The 15,463-nt window shown below is 36.3% G+C and overlaps 1 protein-coding gene across 2 annotated transcripts in view; it reads left to right on the forward strand.

The window, feature by feature from the left end:
- The window catches only part of LOC134211826 (protein hu-li tai shao), an 84,647-nt gene extending 71,027 nt beyond the window's left edge, over positions 1-13,620 (forward strand). For both annotated transcript variants that reach the window (XM_062689114.1, XM_062689115.1), the window contains one exon: positions 10,112-13,620. In XM_062689114.1, the coding sequence (XP_062545098.1) occupies positions 10,112-10,219 (108 nt within the window). In that variant the 3' untranslated portion in view covers positions 10,220-13,620. The remainder of the gene's footprint in view (positions 1-10,111) is intronic.
- The last annotated feature ends 1,843 nt before the right edge of the window (positions 13,621-15,463 follow it).

The following is a 15,463-nucleotide window of genomic DNA, read 5'->3' on the forward strand; positions in this document are numbered from 1 at the left end:
ACAGACCTTGCTGCGTTTGATAAGTTGAATCATGACATTGTGATCCCCAAACTGGCCTGATTAGAATGAAATGGTTTCGCTCGTATCTTACTGAACGCCAACTAACGGTAGCAATAGGCGACAACCGATCAACGCACTTTCGTGTAACGTCGGGTATACCACAAGGCAGCCGCTAAGGACCGGATTGTTTAAAATCGTTGTTCTGTTCTCTTGGTGCGCTCTACATTAGAGTATTGTTCGTCAGTATTAAAATTATCCGGCGGAAGGGATTCGCGGACCGAAATAAAAAAAGCGAACTATTCACGGCCACAAACTAAAAACGTGTGGTTTATTCACTACGGTAGATAGACGATTACAACAATGGCATAAAAAATGTCGTAGACAGAACAATCATTGACAGTAGTAGATCAAACAACATATGGGGTCGGACACTGATGTAGGGTATTGTAGAGTTTGAATACATAACACGCCCGCTCAAACTCAGCATTCGACCAATCCTTGGTGTTCACGTAATCTCCTGAAGCTGGCAATCCCTTGGAATGTCCGCTAGAAGTTTCGACGTAGGGATATACTACCGTTATACACATAACTGTCCCATGTACATAGGAAATCCCAGCAAACATGGGACAAATATTCGTTTGACGGCAGTATATTCAATACGAATTTGGTAACTCTCAAGTAGCTCTCGAACAAAGAAGTGTTCCACGTCCAAGTGCGTCAGGCGACTAGAATCCTTCGGATTTGCTGCGATCTTCATCGTTGACTGGTTATCTTCGTAGTAGGTGATAGGAGTCGCCGATATGAATCCGAGGTCCTCCAGAATCCTGACCAATCATTGACCTTGGCAGGTGGCCGCACAAAGGGCAATCAGTTCGGCCTTCGATAGAAGATAGAGAAACTGTTGCTTGCTTTCTCGCGCTCCAACTCACGATAGCCTCCTTCGATCTACAACATCATTTGCCCAATCGATATTGGAGTAGGCTTTGAGTAATGGTTTGCTATTGCTTCCTTGGTCCGTAGTTCAGAGTACCTGTTATATAACGTAATACACGACGTAAATGGATCCAGTGCACTTCGTTAGGACATGCCTGAAACTGGCTGAAATAATTGGCTGGCACAGCCAAATCTGGCCGGGTAATTAAAGAGGCATACATGACACAGCCGACTAACTCGCAATATAGTTTTCTTGTTCGTAGATTACGGTTATAGCCTATTCAGATTACGCCATTAATGATAATAAATATCACGATAAAGTGTAACTTGATGCCAATTTCCATACATTCAATTTTCTTTCTTATATTTAACACGATAATTATTATAATGAATGGCGCAATCTGAATAGGCTATTAGAGCGGATGGCTTACACATACAAAATAATGCGTGTATGTATAATCCACGACGAAACGTTCTCGACTGAAAGTTCTGTGTTGAAACCAGTGACGGGAAATGTCATATCGATGTCATGGGACTAATTTGTTAATAACTTTTTTCACAAGTAATTTACAATCGTCTGTTTTATATAAACATAAAGCACTCAAAGGATACTAAAACTTTTTCTAATAGGTCATTGCTCTAAAACTGAAATTGGCGGTGTGAATTAGTGTCAAATGACATTCCGTGACATTTTTTTAAATTCGTTATCATGCCTCACACTGTATATTTAGAACAATGACCTGTTTGGCAAAGTTGTAGGATCCTTTAAGCATTACATGTTAATAAAAAAATCCGAGTTGTAAAAGACTTTTGAAAAAAGTTATTAGCAAATTAGTAATAGCAACCCCATGACATTTTTTTGACATTTCCCATCACTGGTTGAAACAACAGCCTCACCAGATGGGCTGTATTGGTATCGTAGAACAGGGGAAAGTGGAGCAAGATGACCGCCCTAAGCGGTAATATTTGTAATATAGTGAAACTCCTTCGAATTCTGCTGATTTGTTCATGAAACACCTTTATGATGACCTACCTTTGACATAAGTATCAATCAACATTGAAAAATGACGTTCCAGTATCTTATGAACTGGTTTTAAAAAAATATTTTTATGATGCCTATAGCAGGGCTAGTAGCGGGTCACTTTTTAGTGATTTGGTCACTATTTTGAGCCTAGTCACTAAAAAGTCACTATTTGCATCCAAAAGTCACTAAAGTCACTATTCTCGCATCGTTTCGCCGTTTGTAAAAAAGTTTGAGTTTGAGAAACTGCACAAAAAAAAAGCTCCAAGTGAATTGTGGAAATCGCCAGGTTGCTTGCAATTCATGTAAACTATGATCTTCTTCTCCAGGAATAAAGGTTGTTAAATACGAAGTGTTGAGAATGTAATTGAGGAGTACTGGAACCAGGCTTTTTAATTAAAAAACGGCTGTGCGTAAATACCCTAAGATGGCTGAAATTCAGGATCCGATAATAGTCTCGAAAACAAAAAATGAAAAGCAAGATATGTCAGAAGTAATTCTGCACTGAGGAAACTGGACGTACGAATTTCAATCAAACGCTTTATGGAACCGTCTAAGACGAATTAAGTACTCTCCATTTAATTCCACCAGTTGATTTTCGATATCTTTGCAGATACCTATTTCGACCACAACTGTGTGGTCGAAATACGTATCTGCAAAGATATCGAAAATCAACTGGTGGAATTAAATGGAGAGTACTTAATTCGTCTTAGACGGTTGAATACATTCCACTAAAAGAGCTTTATATATTTGCTTTATGGAAGTTTGCCACAAGCAATCAAAAGGCCGTCTTATGAAAGATGATTTTAATTTAAAAAAAAGAAGCAGTGTGCGGCAGAGTGGGATCGTCGGGATCAAGAGGCCTGTATGCAGACCACACAGCGAAGCTTGGACAATGGCCATACGTTTAGGCAACTCCGTATATAAAGCGCAGGATTGTTACGACTACGCGGAATTCGCGATTTTCGCGGTTTCGCGGATTTAATGCAGATTAACATAACGGTTTTAAGGCTTCGCACGAATTTAGTTTTGGAGGGAAATTTAATAAGTAAGGAGCGTAGTTTTTGATAGCAAAATGTTGTTGAGAAGGAACTCCACGTTTGAAGTCTATGCTTACCCAAGCCATGCCTTACACAAGCCATTATTGAATGCATTATAAGGGTAAACACTTCACTTGTGGTCATTTTTCATCGTTTTTGAATATCCATTTTTTGTCACGTCAATTTTGACATAATTCCGAGATATGTCTTAGTTTCTGCTTGATTAACCCCTCTACGACGAACCACACAGCATGAAACCATGCCATCATTTTTCGATTTTTTTTGTCAGGAATTAGGTTTTATATTGTTTTTATAGCATTCATCTAGAAAGAAACAGGGTCTATACAAAACACAAATATGTTCCTTGTTTCTTGTACAGAAATAGGATTTTTCTGATTATTCTGAAAGTAATTCCCGTTGAAATTTTCCAACAATTCGATGAGACTCTTTTTCAGTCTGCTGAACTTTGCTCCAAAAAAATAGATATTTTTCTCTATTGTTGGAGGAACTTTCACTATAATTTTTGTAGCGATGATTGCTTAAATATTTGTGCGAAATTCCGTCTTGAATATTTGGAAATAATTTTCGGAAGGTTTTTCTTAGGAATTCGAATTCACTAAACAATATCTACAGGAATTCTCAAAGCGATTTCCACCGGTATTCATGGAAAAATTTAAAGAAGATTATTTTTCATGGATTGCCGGAGAAGTTTTTACAAGAATTAACATTTTTGTACTGATATCGGATTTCTGTTGGAATTTCCGTCCAAACTCCTGGAGAAAGATTTCACAGGAATTGAAGTATTTTCCGCACAATTTCTTTAAAAAAATCCTAGAAATTTCCACAAGGTTTTCCACAGAAATTCAACTTCAGCTGAAATTTCTGAAAAAAAAACTTCAGAATCGATGGAACACCATGGATCACATTTTATGAAACTTGAACAACTTTGTATGATTCTGAATTATTTCTCTCTGGATGTAAATCCAAATAATTTTCATATTTTTATATGAATTCAAATAATTTGTATATAGAAGTTTTGTTCGAAAAACAAACTAACATTATTTTATTACCTAATTTTTACGTAAGTTTGGCTTATGAACATCAATTACATCAAAGCTGCAACCAGGGCTGACAATAGTCATTCTCGTCGTATGAAGAAAGCGAAAAAAATTTGGTCTTCGTCATAACATTGCACGACGCAACACCTATTCGTTTTCTTCGCGCCACATGCGTACCACGACGATAGTCGCGCAGCAAAAAGTTATGACGATTTTCGTCGTCACTTCCTCACACAATTGATTGCACGTCATCATAGACGGACTGGTTAAAAACATAATAGCACATAATAGCGTCTCAAATAAACAAATAGTAGGAAATTTGGTAACATAAATGTATCGCTAACATTCATAACGCTTTCATACGTTGCTTCAAATTCATTATTACAAAGAATTAGTAAAAATCTTCGCATGGCAGCTGCCACTTGAAGAATAACGGTATGAAGTCTTCGTTCTTCGATGTCGTCAGGACGATTTGGTTACACGACGAAAGCTAACGTCGTGCGCGTCATTGACGATGGGTAGAGTAGCAACGAAGACAATGCAACTCGTCGCTACTGCGGCATTTCGTGCTATGACGATGACGATTGTCAGCCCTGGCTGCAACCATCATTTTCTCTATGAAACGTTGATTATAGAAATAATTTCGACGTCTTCATTCTTGTATGCTTAATTAGTAGAACGTTGGTGAACAGGACCATCCAGAATAGATGTGATACTAATGGATATTTTCTTTGTTCTTTTTCAATGTGGTAAAATCCAGTTATATTATATGAAACGTACACGTTCTGTAAATTGTGGTAACAAAAATTAAAATTTCGCGCGTAGTTGGCACGAATTGGATTTCATGTCGCGTCTTTGATTTTAGTTGGCGAGGATTTCGCGCCGGTCGAAACTTATATATGAAACATGTTATATCTGAGTTCTAGGTAAATTTTTAGTCAAATCGATTCACGCGCAACCGAGACCAGGAGCTCAAAAAATGACAAATGGGCACTGTATGCATTTAAATTTGTTATTATTAAAAATGTTATTAATAATTATTAAAAATTGTATTTAAAAAAAGTCATCAGAATTTTAAATTCTTTAAGTTTTTTGAAACAATTGTAAAGATTGATAAAGATTTATAAGCTTTGTGATTCCAAATAATTCTCTGTCTAGTAATTAATTAGATCATTTTATTGCTTTTTTATCGAAGAACCGTGCTAATTTTTCAACGTGCCAACACAAATGTTCACACGTCTAACTGCATAGAAATTAGCGAAAGCACAATCAAAAACATTTTTAATTGTCTTTATTAAGTAAATTTTCAGCCCTAGGCTGGCTCGTCTCCAGAGACAATCCAAAACATCGTTCTTGCACTCTTTCCCACTTTTTTGCAGCTCATCCAATCATTCATAAATGGTAAAACTGGTGGGAATATATTTGAAGTGAGACAATATTTTCAGACGGTAGTAAAAGACGGCGCAAAATTTGCCATACATAAATCATTCTGCCATTTTCATACACAAGATGCAGCTTCACGGAAAAATCTTCAAAATCCTTGTTGAAATTATAAACTTGGTTTAGCGTGCTCCTGCGACGCTGGGTAAATACCATTATGTGGTGTGTCACGGAATAAGGTTTACCATGGTCATATTGCTAGCCTCTAGCTAACCCAATAGACACCTTCCTAAATATCCAACTTAGTGATATTTATGAGGGTGTTGCACAGTTGATTGCCTCTTGCTAAGCTCCATCCTTTCCCTAGTTACGGTGAAGCCAGCAGTAGTAATCCTCATGCTTGGGTAATTTTTGTCTTTTCTTGATTTCTGATAGCATTCTAGATAAGATTTCAAAAGAAAAACATGATATCACTAGTTTACAATCTACTACGAGTTACATAGTGACAATGCGAATACAACTCAGCTCACTACCTAGTAGCATACTAGCATACAAATCATCACTATTTGGTCACTTTTTCTGCATCTGAAATTCATTATTTGGTCATTTTTTTCGTCATCGTTGGTCACTAAGTCACTATTTTGAACGGCATTTATCGCTACCAGTCCTGCTATAGAGTAGCGTGGGGTGAGAGTACGTTTTTGATTTGTTGACCTAGAACACCAGTAGGGTTGGTTTTCCAAGAGGTCAAAACCATAAAGTGAATACATTTTGGGGCTATGGGGTAAAAGTACGCATAAATGGGTGTGGCAAGAGTACGCATGTGGATCTTCTAGTTCTGATGTCAAACCCGTATTTCCGGCCGAAGTAAGACTATTTCCAAAGCGTGAAGATCAATAACATTGGAACGGGCTATAAATCGAAAATTAACGCAAGTTCTCATTCTAAGGATAAGCAGAAATCATTTGATGTCAGGAGGGACTTAGCGAACAAATAGCTAAAGCGAAATTATGAAATTTTATTAGGTATTGTTTTACACCTAAACAAAGTCTGAAAACACAATTTCATCTAAAATCTAAATAAATATTTCTTTGTATCAAAAGCAACATCCATAAATTACGCAACGCTTAGCTTGGAGGGGTTGGCGAGATGTTTGACGATCCATACAATGTTTTAGTGGATTCATACAAAAAGTGTAAGATAGGGAAAGGGGTAATGAAATGGCCAACTTTTGCGTTACGTAATTAATGGACTTTCTTTAAGGAAAATTCTTTTGCTTACGCCACGTAAAACCTGGTATATTTTTACCTCTGTAGGTTTTTGGTATATAAAAAAAAGATGTTCTTTCGTATGAAAGTTCACATTTCTAGGACCCCCTCCCCCTCCAAGTTACGTAATCTTTAAATATTCCACAATATACTTCCAATGAGCATCAAATAAATGTTATTACAGTAATATCCCGATTTTATCACCCCCTCAGAATTTTGGGGTGATAAACCAGGGTATGTGACAAAATTGGAAAAAAATATTTCCAATTATTTAATTCATTCCACAAATATGAATCATTTTATGCCTTGGAAAGGCCAAATGCGTGAACGGTACCCGTTATTTCTTGTCGAAATTGCTTACAAAATATTTCCCAGGTACTCAGAAGTCGTTCGTAATAAACTACAGGCGGTGAAAGTTATTTCATGAAAATCAATGTTGTTTTTGGTATTATTTACGAAAATAAAAAGAATGACAAATTTTTTTGGGGTGACAAAATCGGGTCGAAAACGTGACAAAATCGGGACGTGATAAAATCGGGTCGAAAACGTGATAAAATCGGGGGTAGACAAAATCGGGGGTAGACAAAATCGGGGAGTGACAAAATCGGGTCAGTACTGTATCTCTTATTTGTATAAACATACATAAAACAAATGATTGGAAAACTGCGTACTCTTACCCCACCCAATGCGCATTCTTACCCCACCGGTGGGGCGAGAGTGTGTTTTTCACGTGTCATGCAATAATGGATCTACAAACAAGAATTTAACTAATTTCAATATTTTTTCCGCTAAGTATATACGAATCGTCGACATTGATTGAATATGCAGAAGCTTGCTTCATAAGGGCCCTATGTTTGATTGAAAACTAAGTGCGTACTCTTGCCCCACTCTACTCTATTTGTCATATGGGGCGACACGGCCACCCCCTCGGGACAAGACGAGCGAGGACCAAAAATTATATTAAAAGTTTGCTGAATTTATTTAAAACGAGCCACACATTTCTTGCAGTTCTAGGGATTATGTTCAAATGATGTTTCACTTGAAAATGTCGTATTCTATGTTGATTTGTTAACCTCTGGCTCTACGACAATATCTGAATTTGCCTAAAGCTAATTTTCACAATTAAAACCATATCCGCGGTTTAAATCATCTCTGATTCAGGCAGAAACTGTTTTGATGATTTTTTAAATGCATTTAAGGGTTAGGCGACTTTTAATCCTGGAGATGGCCTCGTCGCTAATACAGTTGGCAACACCGCCCCAAGTCGGCGATATCTAAAGATTTATAAACTATCGATCGTAATTACTGTGAATCTCTTCAAATTATTAATGAAGATAGGCTATAGTTATATAAAAGCCTTGACAAATATCAATTTGTGTTGAAAAATGAGAAATTAAAGCTCTATCTGGAATAAGGGCGAATGTCGCAAGAGAGGATTCTTTTCGCCTACTTCCCCTCTTTTAAATTAAAGTGACAAGCATATGATTTCGGTGCGGTTTTCCCCCTCAGAATGAAAGAAAACAATGAAAACTTGCATTCTGAGGTGATAAACCGCGAAGAAATCCACTGCTTGTCACTTTTATTTAAAAGAGGGGAAGTCGACGAAGAGAATCCTCTCTTGCGACATTCGCCCTTTTACCAGATAGAGCTTGAATTTTGGTTTTAAACCTTAAATTATGTAACTACAAGAAAATTTCAAGAAAAAGTGAGGTTGATGGCTAGCGAGCCTCTATTGTCGTTGCAGTAGCAAACCTGCCTTAATACGACAAATAGAAGCACATGTTTGTGATTCAAATGCATCCGACTGTTGTTCAATTCTGATACACATAGTTGGGTGAAGAGAAAACATAATTTTAAGATTTAAAAAAACACCCCAATGAAGAATAAAAAAGATTTTCGAAAAGAATGACGCAACTTGCAAGTAAAACATAAAAAAATACACATAAAGTTTCCTAGTAGAACAAACTTATTTATTAGGGTGGGTCAGAAAATCGATTTTGCTGTTCTGAGTGTCCTCTGAAAAATTGAGCTCATTTGGATTAAAACTGATTTAGCACAAGTCGTTTCAAGTTTGCATGCAAATTAGTATGGGAAAATTTATTTTTTCATTATACTGCCGCTAACCGCAAGTCGACCACATCTGTATATGGAGGCCCATATACAGATGTGCTCGACTTGCGGTTAGCGGCAGTATACTGTTAATGACGCTTCCCCATTGAGCGCAGGTTACAAGAAAATCATCATAGCTAAAAGGTATACCTAACGAAAACCGCATGTTGATTAATCGCCCCAATAATTAGTAATCGATTTTAATACAGGTTGCAAATCTTTAGGCATGATCGTTAAACTTCTTCGAGGGCATCACTGAATTGTGCAGTGCAACATAGTAGCCTTTATTTGTGTGCTATCTTTCGCGCCACGAGCAGCAATGTTGCCTGTTGAGGAGTTATGCAATTAGCTCCAGAAAACCACGGTATAGATTAAATTCGATTACTAATTGAACCGTTTGTTTGAGAAACTGCATATGTAACATTTTTGGCCAAAATGAGATTTTTATATATTCTGAATCCTCTTCCAAAAATACGTATTCTGGCAAAAAAAACATTTTTGTTCAGGAACGTATGAATTTTTTTTCGTTTGTTTGAGAAACTACATATGTCCACGCACTTTGAAGAGCAATTATGGAGTACTGCTTACAGTTTTTGCACTGAAAGTGCACCAGGGTGTTGAGTTTTGCCAAAAACTATTGATCTGTATCGAAGAAATCGAAAGGTTCGGTGCCAATTTGTTCAAAAACAGTTTTTTGTTGTTTTCTCGAAATTGTGTAATTGTGACTTATGGAGTTTCTCAAACAAATGATTCAATTATTGGAAAGATTAATTAAGATGCGGTTTTCACTGGGTGAAAGCTGTTGAGTATTCCTTTTAGCTATATAGGTTTTCTTTTAACCTGCGCTTAATGGAGAAGCGTCATTAACAGTATAATAAAAAAATAAATTTCCCCATACTAATTTGCATGCAAACTTAAAACGGCTTGTGCTAAATCAGTTTTAATCCAAATGAGCTCAAATTTTCAGAGGACACTCAGAACTTGATAAAGAATCAGATAAGCACTGTGGAGCAAAATCGATTTTTTGAATCACCCTATTATTTATATATGTATATACACTGGATTTTGTTTTTACACGATTTACACTTTCTTAATTTTTCACCCATCCTAAATGCTTAACGCATATTAATTACCATGTGATTTTTCTTTGAATTATTTAGGATTTTTTGAAACATGTTGCAAAGATATTGGTGGCAAATTGAAGTCACACGAACAAAAATACGAGCAAAAAAAAATCGTGTAAAAACAAAATCCTGTGTATTTAAAACCAAAACTAATCAATACTTTATTCTAATTTATTAGGACGTGTCGACCGAGGGTTCACCGAAAAAGGATAAAAAGAAGAAAAAGGGTCTACGGACACCTTCATTTTTAAAGAAGAGGAAGGACAAAAAGCGAATCGAGGCCTAAATCACAACAAGAACACAGCACTCAGCGACGATTTTTTTACAAAAAGAAACTTGATTAAAATATATTATGTATTTTTTCCTGAAACATAAAGATAAGAACGAAAAAACGTTTAAAAAAGTATCCGCATGTAAAGGAAGTCTTTAAAAATAAAAATATGTAACTTGATATAAGGCGAAATTCCTATTAGTAGCGGTTATCACTAATAAGGCACGCGGGCACAATAATAGCATTTGCTGAACAAATCATGTCACGTCGTATGATGATGTAAAATGGTGAAACGATACAAATAAATAATGTACCCCCCCCCCCCCCCCCTCAATAACAGTAGGAGATGAAATTTTATTGTAAAACTGTTGCCGCAGACATCAATCAAGTGCATTTTGTTGGTAGGTATGCAACATCACGCAAGTTAGATAAAAGTTAGAAATCCGGCTTGAATATATTGATTAATGGTGGGATATTAAACGAAACCGAGGATGTTAGACCGGCTACTAAAATACAATGTGAATGTGAATCTAAAATGCGGATGTATTTGGGTTATCTATTTGAAATTTATTGTTTATTTATTATCTTTACAAATGAAAACAAAAAAAAATATAAAAATATGCGTCACTTTGCAGTTGCAGCTGATGTTGGTCGACGTTAAATATATTATTTAAGAAACTTGTCGCTTTTAATCACTCGCTTTTGAAATCATAAAATGCTAATCTCGATAAATCCGCTGCTATTTGCATGATATCAATAGAAAAATATTCTAAGCAGTTGAACAAATAAATCTTTGTTATCCAATTATTTTTCCATTTCCATCAGTTTATTACAAAAAAATCTTTTGTTTCGTGTTGATCTTTGTTGTGCTATCTTGTTTCATTTTGTGACATCTTAGGATGCCTAGTTGGTGCGCATTCTTGTTAACACCAGCAGTACAAAATGAAGGAATGATTCAAACGAATTGGATTCGTTCAAAGTTTCGATCGCCAGTAATCAAGAATACGGGTGTATATTGAACTGTGTAAAGCACGCATAACTTTCCCATGTTACATTTGATGAAAAACCCCAGACTCGTCGACTCAATTTTTCCCACTGAAAAATTAAGTTTTCGTTTGATGATCATAAAGACTGAAAAACGTTTACATAAAAAGTGATGCGTATTATGTATGTTCTGAAAAAATGTTGCCTACGCTCATTACATTCTAAAAATATTGGTGAAATTTTTCTGGTCTAATCGATTCTGAAATTAGTGCGATAAATTGACGCTAATGAAACGCCTACTTTGAGCGTGCTTACAGCGGCACACTAGGAGTTTACTTTTGGAAGTCAGTATGGCGAAAGGCAGCTAAAGTTTAATATCTCGAAAATAGGCACCCTAATCGAAAAAAAGTTTGGTAGGCGTTGTAGCGGACACCTTCCTACATAACTGGTACCAAATAGTTTTTCGTGAAAAGTTCCTACTGTTGAGAAAACCCGCACTAGATGTCTTTCGCCATACAAACCTCAGGTAGTTAACTCATGCTGGCTATTTCCACATATGCGATAGCGCCTGGATGCTGACAGCAGCGGGTAGGAAATCAACCATTGTATGTGATTCATTAGAATTTATTATCAAAGTTAACATGGGACAGTTATGCATAGAACGGCATAATTGGACATAATAACCTACCTACATTTTTATAAGAATTTTTTTTCGAACCCTCTCAAATTAAAAAAATGTTCTGAACTATTTTCGGCCTACTCCACTGGTCACACGGCATTTCATATATGTATAGGCTCAAAAACCAATACAAATGAGAAATATACCCAACTGCAATCCGTAATAATTTTTATAATGTATACCCGAGCAAAGTCTGAAAACATACAGACAGCATATAGAGAACATATTTTGATATAGATATCAAATTGAAATCATAATTTGTTTTCAAATATGAATCATCATGACTGATTACATATTTTGATCTCATTTTGCTGTTGATTTCTAAATTGTATAATCTGACATCAAACTGTGTACTTATTTTGTTATCGGAACCAATATCAAAATCAGTTTTCGATTTGCTCTCATCGATAGCAGGAATAGTTTTCGATTTGATGTCACAGAAAGATTTTTCTGCTGTAGATTTTGATCTTTTAACCGATAAAACGACCAAAAGGATATCACCCTGAGTTATCAAAATTAGGCGATTTCACAAGAACAAAATTAGTTATCGATTTGCTCTCAAGCTTTGCTCGGGATGTGGTATGTTATGCTATGGACCGGTGCTTATTGATTTATTGCTTAGATTTTTAAACATAGTCTTTACTAAGAGCAACTAGAGGAACCTTCATTGGGATATAATGTACCTAAAATTTCAACCCATTTGGACGTCGTCTATGAAAATTGTTTTTAATTCCAAATGCGATTTTCTCGGATGCCTGTTTTTGGAATTTTGTACAAGTTTGCGTAAAACGGCAGTATGCTGTTTACAAGTTAGAATGGCAAAAAGTTATCCTAGGATAATTCAAATTTGATAATTTATTGAAACATTAGATTTGTTGCATATCTCTCTAGACCTTTCGCTGGATTTAGACACATATCATCAGAACTCGTCTCTTTGCAGCTCCTCCCGTAAAACTATATTTATTTAAATGTTTTCATAAAGTTCGTCCCGTTATTCGAAACTCCTTATCCCCCGCGTGACGTACTTTATGGACTTTATGGACCCCATATGCTATATTCTGGTTTACGGGCTTGAACGTTTCATACGATGAGTTAAATTAACATGTTATTCAGCATGACGCTGAATTTCTGATAGAAGTTTGTTATTTTCCTTGACCAATTCGTACACGAACCAAACATTTATGTAAAACGCTATTTTTAGGGAACGTGACGACACCTACAAATTACTACCACCGTACTATAAATACAATTATTTAAGACAGCAAAATTTTATTTCATTTCAATTTTTAGTCTAAAATAGTACCTTGGTATAAACATTTGTTTTTTTATTTAATTTACCTGTTAACGTGCAAATAGCAGTGTTGATATTAACAAGTACTCATAAAAAAATAGCACGCATCAAAGCTTTACATCGCTTGTTTTTTTAAGCGGCTCATAAACGTTACTTTTTGTACGAAGAGATGATCATGTCCCACAGTCTACCAGTGTTCATTAGGAAAGAATAATTACCGGAGTAATATCGACACATTAGAACAACAACTGACATTAAAAAGTAATACTGTGAGAGAAATGACGACATGTATTGAACAGCATCAGTTTCCATCCAAAAGAGACAGTTTTTAGATTTTTATCAGTGTTAGCCAGGATAAATCGACTGTCTCTCTGCAACGAGTAAAAAAACTTCGATTACATGCTTCAAAGTGTTCAAGTAATTAAAAAATCTATGAATATGAAATAAAATGATAAAATCCTGTTTGAGTAGATATTACTATGGATGTAGAAATAAATCACATATTGTCCCTAACTCCAAGACCTATTACTGCCGATGGGCGCATAATGACTATTAAATAGTAACATATTAAATTTTAACAGTCTTATAATGCAGTGGAGGTGGTTCGGTTGTGGGCACTCCCACGTATCTTTTGACAGAAAGCAGATACTGTTATTCTGACATCTCATCCATTTGCTATCGAATCACGATGTTTTTAAAAACGTCGTATGTCCAAATGAGAGACTCTCTCTCATTACGATCTCTTTCACTAATATCAATGCTAGTTTTGCATTTTTTACAACATTGCTAGTCGAAGCTATTTTCTTCAGATCTCTGTGATGATCTCTTAAATATGTAGAATAAGAATAGTCTGTACGATTTTTTATATCGAAGACAAATACAAATACAAAAATCCGATGTAAATATTAGTATGGCTTCATAATAATCGAAAGAGAAAGTAAACAAAGAGAGCCTCTCTCTTGGACTTACGACGTTTTCAAAAATCACGCGAGAAATATATTGTTTTATGCATAAAAATCAACACGAAAATTTTGTTTGACCTTTTTAAAAGTGTCATAAAATGGTGAGATAGCATTAAAAAAGCGAGTTCTAATGCGCATTCTAGTGCGTATTCATACGGTAAATTTAGTCTATTTTGTGGTTCAATAACAATGTCATAACCGGTACCAAATAGTGTTTCAAGAAAAGATCCTAATTTTGAGAAAACCCGCGTTAGATGTCTTTTGCCGTACAAATGAATTATTGGCAGTGGCTGATTTTCTACCCGCCGCTGTCACATCCAGGCGCTATAGTATATGCGCAAAATAGCCAGCAAGAGTTAACCACCAGAAATTTGTATGGCGAAAGACATCTAAAGCGGGTTTTCTCAAAATTAGAAACGTTTCATGAAAAACTATTTGGTACCGGTTATGTAGGAAGGTGTCCGTGTCATTTCAAAATATTCAAATCGACTGCGTTACGCTGTGTTGAAAGATTTTAAACGTTAATAGCGTTCGTCTCAGTGGACGAATTTCTGCGGTAAGCCTCTCAATCGACAGATTTCAAGTATGCCTTCCATGTCCATGCTTGATAAGACCCGAAAAACTTGTTTCAATAGGCATGAAACTGTTTTCAATGAATAACATTGAGATCAAGGGAACCTATAAATATGGGTACCACATAATTCTTGCATCATTCCATTACCTCGTTCTGATTGGTGCAGACACCAGCGAATGAGCAGCCGCTGGGTCTGCCGAGAAGCCATAAAATAGCGCAACGCGATTTTTTCCTTTCATTCTGACCGGGACAAGCGAAGCAACCGCATCATCGATTGAACAGCACTCACACCTTTTAGCAGGGAATGAAGTCTGCACCGACCGCTTTTTCGGCTCGACACCATCGAAGCCGAAACCTAGCCAGTACATCAGCAGTCCACCCTACAGACCCGTCAAAGCAGCAATGCTGAGCAGATACCGGCAGCAGCAGCAGAGCCGAGTCGAGACCGGCCGGCATCGGTGCTGAGCCGAGACAGGCTGAAGAAAAGCCACATGATGCAGCATGTATGTCCAAAAAACAAATGGTTCTTCAGAGAGCCAATAATAAAGATCAATATCAATGCTTTCAATACCCTTCGGGATAGAAATTGTACTTGGGTGCCAAATCCAATATTCTAGAGATAAAATTTTATGCGTGATTTTCATAAATAGCGTCAAAACTAACAGTGGATAATTTTTCTGATTTAACCGCGAAGTGGATGAAGGACTTCGCTTGACCATGCCTTTAAAGATTCATAAGATGTCCAAATCTCTAACATAATCTTATTTGG

The sequence above is a fragment of the Armigeres subalbatus genome, chromosome 2 (assembly GCF_024139115.2).
Source record: "Armigeres subalbatus isolate Guangzhou_Male chromosome 2, GZ_Asu_2, whole genome shotgun sequence".
NCBI lineage: Eukaryota > Metazoa > Arthropoda > Insecta > Diptera > Culicidae > Armigeres > Armigeres subalbatus.